Source organism: Zophobas morio, unplaced genomic scaffold (assembly GCF_036711695.1).
Source record: "Zophobas morio isolate AGI-343-1 ecotype UQ-CSIRO unplaced genomic scaffold, CSIRO_AGI_Zmor_V1 ptg000004l, whole genome shotgun sequence".
NCBI classification, from domain to species: Eukaryota; Metazoa; Arthropoda; class Insecta; order Coleoptera; family Tenebrionidae; genus Zophobas; species Zophobas morio.
In genome coordinates this window covers 13,038,947-13,058,707 of record NW_026972109.1, presented here as the reverse complement: position 1 = coordinate 13,058,707, position 19,761 = coordinate 13,038,947, and the positions used below count along the sequence as shown (strand labels likewise).

The 19,761-nt window shown below is 35.0% G+C and overlaps 2 protein-coding genes across 2 annotated transcripts; one reads left to right on the top strand and one right to left on the bottom strand.

Moving 5' to 3' along the window:
* Nucleotides 1-369: 369 nt before the first annotated feature.
* LOC135141862 (retinol-binding protein pinta-like) lies at nucleotides 370-1,437 on the bottom strand. Its single transcript, XM_064073411.1, has one exon. It carries the CDS (start codon nucleotides 1,305-1,307, stop codon nucleotides 489-491), a length of 819 nt encoding a protein of 272 aa, XP_063929481.1. The 5' UTR covers nucleotides 1,308-1,437; the 3' UTR covers nucleotides 370-488.
* A 27-nt stretch (nucleotides 1,438-1,464) lies between these two features.
* Nucleotides 1,465-7,119, top strand: LOC135141856 (uncharacterized protein C2orf42). Its single transcript, XM_064073396.1, has 5 exons — nucleotides 1,465-2,042; nucleotides 2,095-2,563; nucleotides 2,617-3,089; nucleotides 3,141-3,263; nucleotides 6,732-7,119. Exons 1-5 carry the CDS (start codon nucleotides 1,782-1,784, stop codon nucleotides 6,978-6,980), a joined length of 1,575 nt encoding a protein of 524 aa, XP_063929466.1. The 5' UTR covers nucleotides 1,465-1,781; the 3' UTR covers nucleotides 6,981-7,119.
* Nucleotides 7,120-19,761: the final 12,642 nt, after the last annotated feature.

Sequence of the window (19,761 nt, the reverse complement as noted above, 5' to 3'; positions counted from 1 at the left end):
ATTCATCAGGTTACTCAAAACGCTATATTATGTTGTTTGTGGTTGATTTTAAAATATAATTACATATATGGATGTAAGATTTATAGAAAACTATCTTCTATATAACTTTAATGGTATAAAATTCTTGGTAAAATTAGTGTGTGAAACCACTAGAAGCAGTACAGCATAAATTTCTGCTTATTTGCCGTTTCTCGTTAAATTATAGTATTTTTAACACGTACAGTTAGGAATAAATCAGAAAATTCATGAATATGGATTCAATATTTCTTCATTATTACTATTATTACTGTACTTTCCGATTTCCAAAATTTCAGAAAAATTGGGTAAGCAATTTTAATCTGACTGTTAAAGAATTGTTTCAAAGCCAGATGACAACATAAAAATATTGTTTTATTAAAAAAAAGACAAATAAATAATACGTTACAAACAAATACATACAGCAAAAAATAAACCACAAAAACGAAATTTGATCTAATATTTTTGGTTGGTCATTCGGCTCTAAATTTCTCATCTTCGTCAAACCACTTCACATTCTCTAGCAATTTCCCGTGCCAATAGTTGATAATGTCCTCCAAACTCTCACCGTCACCCCCATACTCCTTGGGCAAGATCTCCTTAGGGACAATCTTATAATTCGTATAATGCACCTGAACCCTGCTTTTCAACTTGTCACTCATAAACCCTTTGAAGATGCTCAAAACCACGTTAATATAAACCGGCGCATTAATAAACTCCAACCTCTTCGGTCTACAATGATAATTCTGCCACGACCTCACCGCTTTCTTAATAATCCCAGGTGTCATCTGCCTCGCATGCCCCAGCCCCACCCCCGTCATATCAAAAATCGCAATAATCCCATAAATCTGCGCCATTTCATCGTCCTTCGTCGCCACATCCAGAACCATATTTCCCGCCTTGAACACATCATCTTGTTTATGGATGCTCGGATTATGCGCCGCTGTTCTAATAATCACGACCAGCTGATTCTCGTGGTGGTCTTTCAACGGAACAAAAACTCCGAGTTTCACTAGGTCCTGGATTTGGGGCAGGGTGGGATCGCGATTGGCGTACCACTCCGGGATGTCTCTTTTCATGGTATAGTAGTCGGTGAGCTTTTTCTGGGTTCGGGGTATATCGAACTTGCAGCCCCGCAGAAAGGGGATGAGGGAGTCGTCGTCGGCGTTGATGTGGAGTTGGGGGTTGTTGGAGGCCCATTGTTTGAGGGTTGTGAGGGCTTCGGTGCGGGTTTCGGCGGTTTCGTTGAGGATTTCGGCACAGAATTGACGCGTGGAGGCGTCTTGAGTCATGGTTCCTGTGAGTGGTACTGAGTAATGGTAAGGTGGCGATGGACTATGGCCCCACTACCGACGGTGAATGGTTATTGTTCAATTGTGTGGTTTCAATGCACTTGTCGATGCATGCTGATAAATGGATAAGAGTGGGTGCTATTGTATTTACATGTACTTTGTTTTTGGTGTATGATAATGTGTATTGATTGATAGGGTAAAGGTGGCTAGAAGATCGCGGGATGGCTATTTAGGGGTCTTAGGTACCTCTTTCATTTTGTTTTTTTTTTTTTAAATTAAATTTCGTTAATAATTTTATACACTCTAGTATTTTCTTATTCAAAAAAAATTATAACAACCTTACAACCGTATAAAAAAATAAGAAACTATTGTAAATGAGAAAAAAAAAACCTACAAATAAAAACAAGACTCCCCTGTATCCCCATCCGCTCGACTTTATTTTTAGCCTGCGCTATTCAGTGTTCCAAATCCGGGATGAACGAGTTGCCAACGCACTCCATTTACACATATTTACCCACAGTATCCGAAACGAGCAAAATCTTATCAAATTTAGGCCGTCCGACCAAACGAGGTATCAAAAAGTGTCCAAAATGTGGGGTCTACAACGGTACTCGTGGCATGATCTGCAAGAACAAACGTTGCGACGCCGTTTTCAAAGACTACGCCGACAAGAGAAAAGTGAGTTTGGATGCTGTACGTCTTGTGGGAATCGTGCGACAAGTGTACTCTGTGAGAGTAAGTTTTTCAAATTTGAATGTATGTTTTCAAAAAAAAGGGGAAAATCTAGGTGAGAGATAGGGGACCAGACCATCGTGGGTTCGTTCAGTTACCGTTGCTACCATCGCACGAGCAAGATAAGAGCGTGCTTTCTGAAAACGCCCTGTGTTTTGTTGATTCGTGTCAGAGGCTCTTCGATGACTCGATTCTTAAATGTCACGAACTGGAGCAAAATAACACTTCTTTGTTGTGTGTACATATTGACTCAGCCATCAAGAGTCAAAATATGGCTACACCAGTTGAGTTCAAAAAGGAGATTTTGAGTTGTTTGAAAGTGTCCAAAGAAATTAAGGCGAAGTTGTGGTTGTTGGCTACGGAGAAAGAAGGAGCTTTGGTGCAGAGGGTATCAAGGACGGTGATGGCGGTGAAGTGCCAAGTGTCACCTAAGCACCCATTAGGGTATCTACATTTTACTTTTGGTTGTACTAAGGGTAGAGAAATTTACGACAAATACTACTGCAGTTGCACTGAATTTATGGGTACGTTTTTGGGTTATATATATTTAGGAGTATTTTTCATTGATTATACATAGTTTCAGGCATTATAAGCAAATCCAGCAACGTTCGTCTAAAGTGTATCCACTATTACGCTTGTATTTGTGCCCTAGCAAGTGATCCAAAATTTTCTCAAGAATTTGTGCACTTTACCAACTTTGAGCTTTCAAAGGACCAGGAGCCGGCAGCTCTTAGACCAACACTTGCTACGGGTGGTAGCGGTTTTTCAAAAAATGGGAGTACTAAAGTTTCTGAGAAAATTACGAAATTGAAAGTGCACAACAAAGCAATCAGACGCTCTTTCAAAAAATATAAAAAGCTAGCACCGAATATTTTTCCCGTTGAGATAAAAGTTCTGGAGAATAACGAACAGACGGCGGAAGTTAGTACCACGGAAGTGACTTCTTGGACGTTTTTGGAGTGGTTGACGTATGTGACAGAGTCGATTAATCAGACGATGCAGTTCGAAAATTATGGGAATTTAAATAGTTTGGTTTTTTACATTCCAGAGGTTAGTAATGTTACTTTATATTTAGTTTTTAATATTATAATATATTTGTAGAACTTTTATGACGAGTTTAAGAAGAGAATTCCAAGTGTGTACAAAGAGAATGAACTTTATACTTCTCATAATTACCGGATTATGAATATTCTACATTTGAAGGAAATTTTTGATACGTCTGATGTAAGTAATATTCGGTATATGAGATGCAGTTTTTTATTTTTTATTATTATTACATCCTGAGCGTAAGCTAAAGAAGTAAACGAGTCCATCATCACCTATAGAGTACGAAAAAATAGGTCCACCGTTTCCGTCTGTCTGCCTGTCTGTCTGCCGTCTGTCCAGATTTTTCTTAGACAAATGATCTCCGAAACTGCCAGGCTGATACATGTACATATTATTTAAATTGTGGTTTATAAATCAGTGTTGAGTTTTTAACCTAAACATGAAGATTTTTGAAAAAAAAAAAATTGAAACTACAAAACGCACTTTTTTAGACACAAAAAAAATATCTCATTAATAATATTAGGAGTAATTTAGATTCCCAGGGACACGACGAGTAATTTTGAATAAATTAGATTTAAAAAAAACGGACCCTTTGTATACGAGCGCAGCGAGCACGGTTAAATCGCTACAGTCTCCCCAACTTTAGCAGATAATCACACACATTTTTAGGATTTACCTCTTTTGGACAAAAAAATGTTATTAATAATTTCGGTTCTCAGGGATACTGATGAGTAATTTTTAATTACACCTAAACATTCTGTCTAAATAACTTTACACCTATTTTTAAAGTTTGAATTTGTAATGAACGCGGTTTAATAAATACTAAATACAAATATGCTGCGGACAAATTAAATTTTTGACATTTTACAAAACTCAAATTTTAAATAGGGATTTTGCAGTTACGCTCCGCCCCGCGGACTAACAACGAATGAAAAATTCATCACAATTGAGATAGGGCGGGTGGGCGGGGCTCATCTTATGTTCTTTTTTTAAATCTACGTAGTCATCTTTTCACAACAAAAAAGTTAAAACAAGTCCGAAATGGTAATTTTTTGTTGGGAAATAGGGATTTTGCAATTAGCTCCGCCCCTTAGTCTGACAACCAATGAAAAATTTATTATAATTGGGATCTCGAAGGGGTATAGGTGGGGTTTAATGTTTAGCTTTTTTTTTGCTTTGAACAACACAATTACTTAAGAACGTGTTTTACATGGTAAATTTTTGTAGAGAAAGGAAGCTTTTGTAATTACACTCCGCCCCCAGACTCATGACGAATAACAAAATCATCACAATTGAGAGAGGGTGGGTGGGCGGGGCTTATATTATGCCCCTTTTTTTTAAATACACATAGTTTTCTTTTGACAACAAGAAAGTTAAAGCAAGTTCAAAATGGTAATTTTTTGTTGGGAAATAGGGATTTTGCAATTACGCCCCGCCCTTCGGCCTGACAACGAATGAAAAATTCATTACAATTGAGATCGCGGAAGGAGTAGAAGTGGGGTTTAATCTTTACCTTTCTTTTTTAATTATTACCAGAGTTAGGCACAGCCGAAGTGATGGGCAATCAACCAAACAAATATTAAAAACGATGGCGCGACGTCAGGCGATAAATTTGGCTGGCCGACTGTGCCGTCTCAACTACGTCTCAACCTCAGTGGCGTTTGATGCAAATCAGGGTTTATCTAATCAAGATCATCACGAAAATTGTGATGTTGAACAGTCATTTTTAATTTTTAAAGCATTTTAACATTTAGAAAAACTCGTATAACTGAGGAAAACCGGGAAAAAGTAGTAACTGTTATTAAGAATTCCCGAAATTGTAGGTCACGACTGCAATAGCGCTGACGATCGCACGCCAATGATCATTACTTCCGCAATGCCGAAGTCTGATTATTACATATATATAGTTTACTTTGAAGAACACGATTACTTAAGAACATGTTTCACATGATAGATTTTTGTAGAGAAATGAAGATTTGGCATTTAAGCTCCGCCCCTTGACTCATGACGAATGAATAAAATCATCACAATTGAGATAGTGCGGGTGGGCGTGGCTTATATTATGGCCCTTTTTAAATATACGTAGTCTTCTTTTCATAGCAAAAAAAGTTAAAAGATGTACAAAATGGTAAATTTTTATGGGAAATAGGGATTTTGCAATTACGCTCCGCCCCTCGGTCTGATAACGAATGAAAAATTTATTATAATTCAGATCTCGAAGGGGGTATAGGTGGAGTTTAATGTTTAACTTTCTACTTTATTTAATTCATAGAACTTTCTTTGAACAACACAATTGGTTAAGTTAAGAACATGTTTCACATATAGTAAATTTTTGTAGAGAAATGACGCTGTTGCAATTAAACTACGCCCCCCGACTCATGACGAATAAAAAAATCATCATACTTGAGCTAGGGCGGGTGGGCGGGGCTTATATTATGCCCTTTTTTAAATGTACGTAGTCTTCTTTTCACAACAAAAAAGTTAAAACATGTTTAGAATGGTAAATTTTTGTTGGGAAATAGAGACTTTGCAATTACGCTCCGCCCCTCGGTCTGAGAACGAATGAAAAATTCATTACAATTGAGATCGTGGAAGGGGTAGAAGTGGAGTTTAATCTTTAGCTTTCTATTTTAATTATTATTAGACATAGTTTTCTTTGAACAACACAATTACTTAAGAACATGTTTCACATGGTAAATTTTTGTAGAGAAATGAAGCTTTTGTAATTAAACTCCGCCCGCCGACTCATGACCAATAAAAAAATTATCACAATTGAGATAGGGTGGGTGGGCGGGGCTCATATTATGCTTTTTTTCAAATATACGTAGTCTTCTTTTCACAACAAGAAAGTTAAAACATGTTCAGAATGCTAAATTTTTGTTGGGAAATAGGGATCTTGCAATTACGCCCCGCCCTTCGGTCTGACAACGAATGAAAAGTTTATTACAATTGAGATCGCGGAAGGAGTAGAAGTGGGGTTTAATCTTTACCTTTCTTTTTTAATTATTAAACATAGTTTTCTTTGAACAACACGATTAGTGATTACTTAAGAACATGTTTCAGATGGTAAATTCTTGTAGAGAAATGAAGATTTGGTATTTAAGCTCCGGTCCTCGACTCGTGATGAATAAAAAAATCATCACAATTGAGATAGGGCGGGTGGGTGGGGTTCATATTGTGCCCTTTTTTAAATATACGCAGTTTTCTTTTCACAACAAGAAAATTAAACATGTTCAAAAGTAAATTTTTGTTGGGAAATAGGAATTTTGCAATTACGCTCCGCCCCTCGGTCTGTAAACGAATGAAAAATTAATTACAATTGAGATCTCAAAGGTGGGGTTTATTGTTTAGCTTTCTTTTTTACTTAATGCATTTAAGTTTCTTTGAACAACGCAATTACTTAAGAACATGTTTCATGTGGTAAATTTTTGTAGAGAAATGAAGCTTTTGTAATTAAACTCCGCCCCGCGACTCATGATGAATAAAAAAATCATCACAATTGAGATAGGGTAGATGGGTGGGGCTTATATTGTGCTCTTTTTTTTTAATATACGTAGTCTTCTTTTCACAACAAGAAAGTTAAGACATGTTAAAAATTTTTAAATATTAAAATTAACAATTTTTAATGGTTTAATAATTTTGCAGGTAAAACTTAAAATCTCCAAACGATTCATCCACGACAACCAGAAAGGTTATGTCGAATACGAAGACCACGACAACGTATCTTGTCAGACTAGTTTTATTTTTTTCTTAAACGTAGGACAGTCAACTGTGGACGAAAGTGATAACACCAATAATCCGTTCCTAATCGAGTGGATACCAGGAATGAGTAGCATCACAAAAGTGGGTCAGTTAAAATTACAGTACAAATACGGGCGTAAAAGTACCACCTGATCGATGACCCTAGAGAATAAAATTATTCAATGTTTTATAATATCGTCTGGGTAAAGTCGTGTTTTGTTATCTTTGTATGCTTGGCATGAACTTTGTTACTTTTGTATGTAGTTATTCAAATAAAGACGCTGGATATTTGTATCTGTTGTTTTATTCGTTTTGTGCTCAGAATATTTATCTTTTGAATTTCTCATTATCTGTAATTTGTTCGAGTCCCGTCTGCTGCACAAACAGACTTATCCGTAAACACAGCGACCTTTAGTAATCAATCGAGATATGTTGTTATTTTTTTCACTTTCTTTTAAAATTAATGCAACATTTTAAAACTTTTCTGCTAAAGGCAAAATCTAAAGGAAACTGCTTTGTCACGTGTAAGGTTCCAGCTTGACAAAAAATATATTTTTAGCTTCTTACACCTAGATGGCGCGCAATACTATTAAACTAAAATTATCGTTGCAAAAAATACAACTTGTGTTCCTACTCAGTGCTATTTTTTTTTATAATTACTTACATGCGTAAGAATACACAACAAAATAATGTCAAGGGAAAAGCGATTAATCTTGTCAAACTGATATACGACATGAATCTCAAACATGTCAGAATTTAACCATAACAAAATACCCGTAGATGCATGTCGGTACATATTGACGACACTTGATATGTGCATTTTTAACTATATTTTAAGAGCTATCAATCATTGTTGTCTTTTTATTAGTGTGACCAATTTTAGAATAACCTCATACATCACATCGAGCTAAGTGCACCTGATGGCAGGGACTCAAATAGTGTACTTAGTGGATATCACGTGACATGGTGGTTGTAAGTGGTTTTCTAAGTAGTCTTTAGAAATAAAAGCACAAAACGTTCATTTCAGAGACATTATCTAAATGGTGGAGTTTCAAATTACATGTACAAGTTATAATAAAGGTGTGTTGGTAAATGAATTTTTCGATTTTAGACATTTATGTGTTTGCAAAATTTTAAAAAAGGAATTATTTTTGTCGTATTGATCTAGAAAACATTTACAGTCAAGTTTTTTTGTAATCTAAAGACTGTTGTCGCTGGTCTCATATAAGAAAACGACCGCATTTAAAGTCTTTAAGGCCAATATACAGTTCGTTAACCGTCTACTAGATGCATTTTTTATGCCCAGGCAGCCATGTTCTTCCTCGATATTAACACGAACGCTGAAAAACCTTTCTTGCGTCGGATGTAAAAGTTTTTCTAAATATTGTTTTTAAAACGTGTTAAAGAAAAGTGAAATTCTCAATCGATTGGTAATTCGGAGCCCCCATAAATCCGTCTTTTAATTACGCCCCGTAAACACTGGCCCCTCTGAGAACGCAACGGTAGCGTTCGGGGGCCCCGAATCCTCCGCGTGAGGTCCTTTTCCCGTGGTTTATTCAGTTACGCAGTGACAAGATATTTAGCGATCTCTGCGGGATATCGGCGTCATCCTTTTGTCAGCTAACCGCATGTCGACCCTACCAAAAAGTCGCTTTATTACATCACAACCGAGCTTTCATTGTGCGTTTCGTACACGAAATTGTTGCTTTCATCGCGACACTAATCGATCTCCAAGGGGGAAAATCCGCCGAATTATTTTAATATGACTCGGAATAACGGCCGGGGATTATACGTGACAAGTTTGATCATTTCGCTGATTATTAATTTAGATAAAAATGGGGAATTCGATTTTTAATTAAGCTCAAAACGGTTCGACATCTTGCGCATCTTTAAAGGGATGAGTCGATTGGGGTGTGTAAGCGTTTTATCGCAGCTATACATAACCAGTGTGGGTGGATGGCTTAAAAAAACATTTTAGTTCGGAGTGAACGCTTTGCTTATTTATTTTCGTGCATTGGAAGCGAAAAAGTGAAATAAATCAATGGGGTGTCGAAGTGTTTTCTTTATTACAGATACAACAGGATATTAGAGAATTTTCCAATTTCATTTAAGCGTAAATTTTATGTTTGTGGTTTTTGAAATTTCTTATTTTAGGAGGGAGTTTTATCGTCCGTTCAATCGTTGCTGCAATCTGTGTCACCAGTGATAAAAATATTGGAGTTAATTGCTGGAAATGAAACTTACAGGCTATGAACAGAACACTGTGTTATTAAGGGTTATTGTCCGGTTAGAGAATTGCTTCACTGTTTCAAAGATAATAGTGATTATACAATTTATTAGAAAGTCAACCAATGGCAGTGAAGCGCGCTTCGTTATGATGACGTATTGATAAGCGATTATATAGTTGAGGACTTGGTATAATCACTTTTGTGTGTCTTGTGTTCCGTAACAAATACCACTTTTATATTATTGAGAATATACGCACTTTTTCCACTTTTCCTTACAACTCTGAAAAAAAAAGAGAATCTAGTGAAATAAAATCCTTTCATAAGAAAAATATACAAGAAGATCGTTTAAGAACTTCCTCTGTAAACCCCAATATAGACATTCTCCTATTTCAGTCTGCCCAATTCTCTCCTATTAAAAGCAAATTTGATGACAAGTTGAGAAGTATTTAACACCAAGGCGAAACTATTGTGCAGTGATTACTAACTTAAACTATGGCGTCAAATTCCTAATGAAATTACATTCAATGTTGTTTGCAGTATATCAAAAGTACTTTCCTTATAATAATATTTAGACAGAACTTCCCTCGCTTCTGAGGTACAGGCCAATAATATAGATTTTTCGAAAAATTGTAAAATTTAATTTTGCAAATTTTATTTTTTTTATAAAACCTATAAATTAAAAAATTGGTCGAAGATTACTTCGACAGAACTTCCCTCGCCCATAAAGTACAGCTTGTCAAATCCATCTCTTTCGAAAAATTAAAAGATTTGATTTTGCGAATTTTATTTTTTTTTTAATGGAAACGAAACAATTTAATCACGTCTGCCGTATGTATTAACAGATGTGCGACTGAAGACTGAACTGAAAATCATTTATGGTGAGAGTGAAACAGAATCTAAAGTAAAAGACGTTTTCTACGAATTGCAATAACCAGATGACAATGCCGAAGGGTCCAGACTTTTTTATTGCTCTGACTACCGCTTATTGAATAAAACACTACATTTTATTTTGATTTTCGATGTTGGAATTTACATTTGGTTAATTATAACTTATCTATATCTAGGGGAGGCTCAGCATCCCCTAGCCTCCCCCTACCTACGCCCTCGTCCAGGGGTTATGAAATATCGAGAAAATATAAAAGTACCAAATTGCCCGATGGACTCCATTACTGTACGTCCCTAGGTTATCTTCGATAAGAAAAACAACTTGAAAGTGTTTATGTTTATACATCGGAAGACAGACGGACAGACGGACGTACAGACAAAGAATAAACACTGTAATAAAAATAAGAAAATATGAACAACTGGAAATTGTATTGATAATAAAAAGAAAATTATAACTTGCGTCGTAAAAACTGAATAAAAGCAGCATTCACGGAGCTAAATAATCTATAATGGCCAAGACTACAAGAAAAATTTAAATATTTAAAACGTAAAGAAAATGAAAGTGCGAACAGTTAATTAAACAATCTGGTGACCCGAACGAAGAAAACCCTCTATTATCAGAGAACATAAAACACCAACACATTCGTGGTAAACGGAAATGAAAGTGTGCATCCGTCCGAAATTCTTTCCTTTTATTCCACTTACATTTGATTTGTTATCCATCCGGGAAAACGCACATTAGCACTCTTGAATACAAAGCAGTTAGAAAATCAATTTTTCACAAAATCGTTCCCGTAAAAGATGCACGTAAAAAAATAAACTCGAAATTGGAAGATTAAAAAAATATATTTGTGTCGCGTGAACCCTTTAAAAATTCATTTGCTGATAGACTTTCCAACATCGATACCTGTTTAATTTAATTGAGTCATCCAATTTTCAACAACTGACCCTATTTATGTTCGGGAGTGTTTCCAGCAGAATTTTCGGGGAGAAGGAGTGAATTAATTAATCATTTCGGTATTAATACCTGTGATGATAATGTTGACATAGTAAAGGCGAGATACGATTGTGACCTACACATAAAGGGAAAGTAAACTACGTGAAGTTTCATATTGACCGATTTGTGGTGTGCTGGAGGTTTAATAGTTCCGAACTGAATATTAAAACAGGGTGTGTGTTTACGGGACGAAACCTCGTTCTGATTTACTTATTTGGGTGTTTGTTTATGGGGGTTGTGTATGTGGATAAAATAGCAGAAGAGTGACAAGTTGTTTCGTAATTTGACTAATCTAAGGTGAAACCACTGAACTTCGTTAGAAACTTTGCCGGAGTTTGTTAGAGACGGGAACTTTTCATTTATTCCATGAAACCGAAACTAAAAGATATAATGCTGCCTAGATTGAAGACAAATTTCTTTGCCAACTTGTTTATTGCCTATCGAATAAAAACAACGATAACCAAAAGCTATTTCATATAAAGGAAACTTTTAAAAACGGTTTCTCCGCTGCTTTATAAGTATAATTTAGCTTGTCTCGGAATGGCTTAAGTTGGGTTTCTTTAAAGTGGGGTCGAATAATGACTGAACCAAAATGACGGAAAACACGGCATGTTTTCAGCAAAAAACGATTAAACGCCTGGGATAATGTATAAACATGCACATACATTTTTAATTTCATGTTTTTACTTCCCGAGCGTGAGCGAAGGTACAAAAAAAGTAGTCTTTCGTTTCTGTCTGTCTGTTTGTCTGTATCCCTTTTCATTAGACACGTAATCTCCGAAACTGCTGGACCGATTGTTGTCAAATTTTGTATGTATATTAGAAATATCATGCAGATGGTTATATGCTAACCAAAAATATACTCATATACTTGTAGTGTACGAATCCACTTTCAGTTTGTTCACTAAACGTTCAAGTTTTCGCAAAAACATTTTGCAAGGTATAATAACGTTTTATTCCCGACACGGTTTAAACGTCTCCGTGGCGCAGTGGATGTATCGCAGAGAACGACGACCTGCGGTATTGCGATTGTGGTTCGATGCCGATGCCCTTACCTTTTTTTTTTGCATTGGTGTAACGCTGTGACTACTTTTCTTTTATGTTGTGACTAGAATTATCCATGTTGATGACGTTATCACAAGTTTTTTATTGGTCAAATTAAGAACGGGTCACCCCATTTTCTCGAAAACGTGAAGAATACGCATGTCTTTATATAATAATGATAAAATAAGAATTACGATATTCAGAACATTTTGTTCGATTGTGGTTTAATTAATAAATGTAGTCCTGTTTTGGGAAGACAAACTCATTTAAATCAAACTAACTTCTATGTGACATTCTTTCGATGTATAAGCATAAATAAACATTTGACCTTCAGATTGAGATTACCTACTGCTGAAGGACAAGGGGTGTTATTTATGCCTCACAAAACGAAAATCGTAAAATCAAGTTTTATATATTTTTTAATGAGCTGGATTTGTCGGATTATACATTTATGGCCTTCGACCAATTTTTTACTGATCAAATTAAGAACCTCATATTAGATTTGCTTATACAGGGTTACTCAAAAAAATTAATGAATCAGTCATCAATTTATTTTATTGAACAAATCGTTTTAAAGTTATTGTAAGCATGATAAATTCTTAATCAAAATATATCTGTTTATTCCCCCTAAAAAATTGATGATGTCCCAAAATTTTGCGGAATAAATTGTAGGTACCCAAAATATGCAAAAGAGTCCAAGTTGATATACGTGGGCTTGCAAAAATGTTGATGACGTCATCACAAAATTGTCTAAAGAAAAAACTCAACTCGAAAATGCTGTATTTCAGGAGCGAGGAAAGTTCTGTCGAAACAACTTTCGACCAATTTTTTACTGGCTGAACTAAGGAAGTATTGTAATTGAGTTCATTGGACGACTAGCTACTTCTGCTTCTCAACATTTCATGCCCCTTAAAATACGAAAAAGTAGGTTTCCCGTTTTCGTCTGTCTGTCTATCTGTCTGTCTGTCTGTATGTCCACCGTCTATCCAAATTTTTATTAGACAGATAATCTTCGAAACTGCTAGAACGATTGTTGTCAAATTTTATGTTTATTAGGAATATCGTGTAGACAGTAAGACGCTAATCAAAATTTGGTCAATCATCCCCACCAACAATGGTATGACGTTATCTCCAAAATTTACATTAATAAAGATTATTTAAATTTTATAAAATAGGATCTCCTATGAGGTTTTTACTCTAGACTTCCGTATTATTGTCCAGATTTTTATTAGACATATAATCTACAAAACTACTGGACCGATTATTGCTGTCAAATTTTGTATTTATGCTATGAATTTCGTGTAAATGGTAAAACCCTAATATCTAAAATTCATCACGTCATCTCAGTCACAGTAATTTAAATTTTATAAAATAGCATACATTTGTGGTTTATGAATCCATATTGAATTTTTACTTTAAACACTGTGGTGATCGAATTTGAATTAAAATTTCGCGCTGAAATTAAAAAACAGCGGCGCGAAATCGCATTTGAATAATTTGAATTAAAAAAAAATCAATCAAGAAAATCGTTAAACGTAGGCAACCATGTCCACGTTTAGTTCCTTTTTGGTAGTTGGTAGCTCTCCTAGGGATTTTCTTGGTAGTATCTAGTGAGAGGGTTGGTAGTGATATTTACTTGTTTGGTAGAGGGTAGGTGGCGCGTCACTGTTCTTTCGTTTGTGGTGAGTGAAAACACGTAGTGAGGAAGCTAGATTAAGTTTAGTTGGTTTGGTAGTTAATAAAAAAGGTAGAGCCTTTGATTAACGAAAATTAATCGTCGCAGTTTCCCCAACACGCGTAGCTTATTCTTGCGGTTTTTCCAAGCGGAAATATGCGAATTTTCGACCAACGCCAACACGTGGTGTAAATTTGTTTTATTGTTTGTAAATTCTCAGTTCATGTTAGGATTTTAATCATTAACTAGTTCTATATTCCTCGCAACGCTGCATGCATTTTGTGTTTATTTATCATGTGGTTTGTTTGGGATAAGCTGGGGACAGTCCACGATATAAACTCTCAAAGCTAATTGTTTTAAGTAACCAGTCACTTGGATCATGGCATAATGTAATTTCATGCAAATTCTTTGGTTGAACCGTTGATAAAGTGTGGCAAAATTTCACATCACGTGAATTCTTTGTTTCAATCGTTGATAAAGTGTGGCAAATGTTAAATTCATGGAATTTTGTAAGCTTTGCAATTTTTCACGTCATACATTTATTTTTCTATCTCACAATTTTAACTTCAGTAATTTTTTCTTTGCTGTATAATTTAAATTGAACGTAAATTTTCATGTTCTGCAGTTCCTAACCTCACGTAACTTTTTATCTGCACAAGTTTTTACTTCACACCAGTTTTTTTTTGTTTTATAAATCTTTGCTAGTTTTTTTTTTCATGTAAATATTTTGTTGGTTTTCCATCAAATAAATTGTCTGATGTCCAATCTTGTTTGTTGCTCATTTGACATATTAACACTTGTTCGATTGTAGTTTAATATCAGAGTTATAGAAATTGAACATTTAAATGGAATTGAGGTAAATAGCACAGAAACACGTGGCAGAAGCGGAGTGGGCGGTTCTTGGTCGAGCTGGCGGCGGTATCATCTGCACAAAAGACGCAGACTTAGAATAGAACTCAGGGGAGCGGTCGGGATGACGTGACGCTCGCGACTTGGCCCAATAGCCGGGATTTCCAACCACGAGTTTGCGACCGTAACAGCCTGTTTCTGCGCGGCACGTTTCTTCGTGATAGAGGGGTGCTGGGCGGCAGTGCTTGGAGATAGAATCGAATCACCGTCGTGGTGGGAGAACAGCCACAACCAAGAGCCCCAAACTCCGCTGGTGTTACAACGCCCCCTATGGGTAATTTTGCTGTGTTCTAGAATGAAGTTGATATAGCTCGATCGCCACACTCTTATTCTACATTCTGTAGTTTAACACTGAGGCTGGGAGGTCGGAATCATGATACATTGTTAATACAAATTTAATAACGACATTACAAAATTTGACCGAAATGAATGTTATTTAAAATTGATAAAATAACATATTCCTGCACTTGCGGTTTATGAATCCGTGTTACGGGAAAACTGAATGGTTCGGAATCTCGCAAACGTTTTAAGATTATCGAAAGTATGGTAAATATAAAATTAAAAAAAAAATTCTCCGATACTTCCCAACTAAAAAAGGCGTTAATTATTTTTTACTTTACAGATATTCTTACAAAAAAAATCGCAAAATTAAAATTTATAATCAGTTTGAAAGCTTTTTTTTGAACCATACAAACTGCCACATTTTAATTGACGATTCTGGAAAAATGGCAGTGATTTTCAAAGACATGGAGCCGAAAACTACTTCTGAGGGTTGAAATCTACAACAAATACCTTTACCTAAAAACAAAAAAATTCTGCGTGGTAATTCGAAAAATATAAAGGCTTTCCAAAGAAAACTTTTAATATTTGGTTTGAAGAAAAAAATGTTAATAATCCTAAAAATTACCATACTTCAATTGGCAATTCTGCAAAAATGGTAGGAATTTTCGCAGGGATGAAGCCTAAAATAACTTCTAGAAGTTGAATTCTATAAAAAAAAAATTAATTTTCCATGATGGTCGAAAAATGATCAAAATTTTCAAAAATTGGTACCGAAAAATTGAGGTTTAGGAAAAATGGCCTAAAAATCCACAAAAAGGTCTGGAATATGGATCCCAAATGTTTGAAATATTCGGCGGGACGTCAAATTAAAAAAAAAAAATCCAAAATTTCCAACATTTCAATTGTCGATTTTGGAAAAGGGGATCTACAAGAACATGTCTTTGGCTAATTTTCGAAAGTGACCGAAAAACGAAATAAAATTTTTGGTGGTAACTGTTAGACAAATTATGGTCAGGGTTTTACCATCTACATAATATCGTTAAAACATATCTAAAATGGGGAACTACTTTTTCATATTCTAAGATTTACGGTACATCGAGAAAACATGAAATTACTATACATTCTACCTTGTGTTCGAGAATTAAAAAAAAATTGTGAAACAGAAATACAAATAAGTGTGTGGCGGTACAACTAGCAGTAATAAATTTGGGAAAAAGTGATATTCGATAAAAAAATAAATATATCAAACATTTGTCTAACATCTTGTAAAAAAAAATGACAGTCAAATATCGAAATAACTCTCGGCCAATTTTTTTGGTCTTTCATAGCTGTGTCGTTTGTCACAGATTTTATTAGACTGAAACTACCGAATCGGTTACACTGAAATCTTGGGTATGTTCCAATGCAATTGTGACCAGTTTGTGGTGGTTTTTATAATTTCTACTTGTGCTCACATTTTCTGGTTAATAGTAATTAATAAAAAGATTTAATAAACTTCATGTAGAGCTAAGTTTGTTCTTTTATTTGATCTAAGTTTTATAAGTGTCACAGTGGTAGTTTTAATAATTATGTTGATAATGTGCACAACTTTCAGGAACAAGCTGCTAGTAGTAATTTAGTTGTTTGGTAACATGCCAAGATCTCGATGTTCATCTTCGGGTTTCGTTTTAAACGACAAATTGCACTTACCATTCAAGTATTTTTAAGTTTGACTTGTTAATTGACGGTGACGTCATCAACTTTTTAGTGGGGATAAATAAGTATATCAATTTTAGTAGCACTGTTTGGACAATAAAACAATCCAATATTTTTGGCGACATCCTGAATAAACAACACAATTTTCAGATAACGCCGGCACAATAAATAAAACAAACTGAAAGCAAATCACCGTCCAACAAAACCTTCCCGTTAAAGCCTCTCTTTTGCAACATTTTAATATGCGAAGATTTCACGGTGCACGCCCTCGCCACTGTCGGACAATCTCACCTAACACCTGTACTCGAAAAAATCCCATTCATCCCGTGAGAACTGACGCAATTCGTCTTTGTCCTTTTTTCGTCCGGCTCGATTGAACTCTTCAGGTCCACCCTACGTATTTTTAGCGATTTTTCCATCCATTTGATTTTTTTCTTCTCCATCAAGGTCCACTGACACTTCGCCGGCGAACAATTAAACCCTGGATCGATTTTTTATTGGGGGCGTAAACGTATCCATCATAAAAGTTGGCCCATCTCGCAATCATGGACAGATCCTCCCGATTTATGCCGTTTTTATTCACTTCAGTTTATTCTTCTATTCAACGAATTTGGTTGATGTGCGAAACGTGTCCTTCATTCACGCAAGGAGTGGTCATTTTATACCAACGTGGGTGGTAATTTATGTGATTTGTTGGCCATGGTTGACCGCAAGGTATTATCTTCGTGGACTGCTGGGCAAATTTATGGAGAAAATCGGATAATGGAAGAAGTGGTGATTCGAGGATTACTCGATTACAGATTTTCTCGAGCATTATTAAATCTGTATTATTATAAAAAAATTGTCAGGAATGATTTGAGTGATTGATATTCCGGGACAAGTCTTTTCATCGCGGCGACAACGCCTCTCGTGATCATCCCATCCAGAAGAATTCGTTTCTGCCCTAATTCTATTAGGGAGAAAGTCGACAAAAATTCAGGATGATAGCAATCACATTAATCTCGGCGGACAGGGTTATTGTTACGTAAACTGGTCTAAAAGCCCCATTCGGAGCGTACAAATAATTTTATTTCGTTGCACTTGGCAAGTCTGGGACATTTCACTTTGAAAAGGTAAAGACCTCCCGTCGAGAGGATCAGCGGATGTTTTGACAATTCTCGTTGAATGCGGAAGTCAGAATCGAGATTATTGTCAACACCCGGACACCCAACTGTGGCCTAATCACCAAAGGACAATTCCTCCCGATGGCCGTTAGGATGGACATTGAGAACGATCGATTATGTTTGAGTTGGAAGCTTCAACAGCAGTTTTGATGTAATGTGTTGGGTAAACCAGCTGGAGAGGTGTAGGGGTTTTTTAAAAGGAATCAGAAGGTGATATTGAATTCAGGAAGATTAAATAGGGGTAAGAAAACAGTACTACTAAAGCACATTCAATATCGAACAATCAGGAGCTTGTCACCAATAACTTCGAACTTTTTTATTTGCGCGTTGTACTTCTTATTCCAATTTTATTCTTCGGAAAGTTTTTCTGTTTAATTACGTTCTGAAACTAAGAACAGTCTTGTAACTTAGTGAAACTTCAAGTTAAAATTAAAATTGGAATATGCAAAGCTGTTGGAGAAATAGACTTCAAGTAATGAGGATCAGTGGCACTATGCTGTTTAATATCAACTGACACTCGTCACAGAAAATTATTCACACATTTTCAAAATATTTTAAACATATGTAATTCGGTTCAAACATTTTTAGTTTCTGAGTCTAAGCTAAAGAAGTGTTGTGATCGAGTTCATTGGACGAATGGCTGCTTTTATGTTTTGTCGACGTTTCATGACTCTTGGAGTACAAAAAAATCGATCGAATTTTTTACCGATTATTGTCAAATTTTATAGTATATGTATTAGTAATATCGTATTGATGTGCTTTATGAATCCGTGTTCAGGGAAAAAAATCAAAGCCGTATAACAACATTTTACAATTTAAGTTTGAACTGCAAAATCGAATTATAGTAAATCGTTAATCAAAATGTATTCGTTTATTCCTTTCCAAAAAATTGATGATGCCACCTCAAAATTTTTCCGAATAAATCTTTTCTGAAATATGACATAGATTTTAGAATTACTTACAGGGTAACTTAAAGAAATTAATAAATGAGGCAATTTATTGAATTTATTAAAATCATCCATCCCAAGTGATACATGTGTCCTTGCAAAAATGTTGATCACGTGATCACAAAATTTTGCGTAGTATGAGTTAAGAAATATGAATGAATGCTACCCTGTGTTCCAAGCTGCGGGTGGGTCTGGCTCCCACTCTTAAGGATGTGAAACAGGTCCCCGCCAGAGGCACTAACAATAGACATTTTTCGTTTTTCGATTTTTCAATGTCTCAAATTTTTATTTTTCGTTTCCTCAATTTTGCAAGTTCTTGGTGTCCATTTTTCATTTTCCCCATTTTTTAAATCTCCTTGTCTCGATTTTTATCACAATTTTTCGTTTTCCATTTCCTTTATTTGTTCAAAATTTCTTTCGATTTTGTAGTTTTGCGCTGACTGAATTTTTCAATTTTCCAATTTTTGGACTTCTCAATTATCCTATTTTCCACTTTATTTAATTTTCAGTATTTCGATTTTACAATGTGTATTTTGTTTTTGCGATTGTGCATTTTTTCGACTTTGAAATTGCTCACTTTAATTCTTTGATTTTTCGTTTCCTCAATTTTTCAGGTCCTTGACATTCGAAAACCCGAAAAATCGAAAAATTAAAAATCCAAAAAATAAAAAATCTGAAAAAAACTGAAAAATCGAAAAACTGAAAAAACGAGAAATTGCAAAATCGAAGAATAAGAAAACCGAAAAAGGGCAAATCCATAAACTGAAGAAACGAAAAATTGAAACATTTGAAAGAATTGAAAGCTAATAAAAATCGACAAACTTAAAAATTAAAAAAAAATTATGAATGGAAAAATTGAAAATTCAACAAAAAAAAAAATTAAAAATTATTATTATTACATTTTTAAAATGAAAACTAGAAAAATTTCAAATCAAAAATTCAAGAAACGAAAAATTGATGTGAAAAACTAAAATTGAAAAAACGATAAATTAAAAAATCGAAAAGTTGAAGAATAAAACATTGAAAAATTCAAGAATTGTATAATTTCACTTTGAAAAAAGAAAAATATAAAATCAGAATATTGAAAAACTGAAAAATTGAAAAAATTA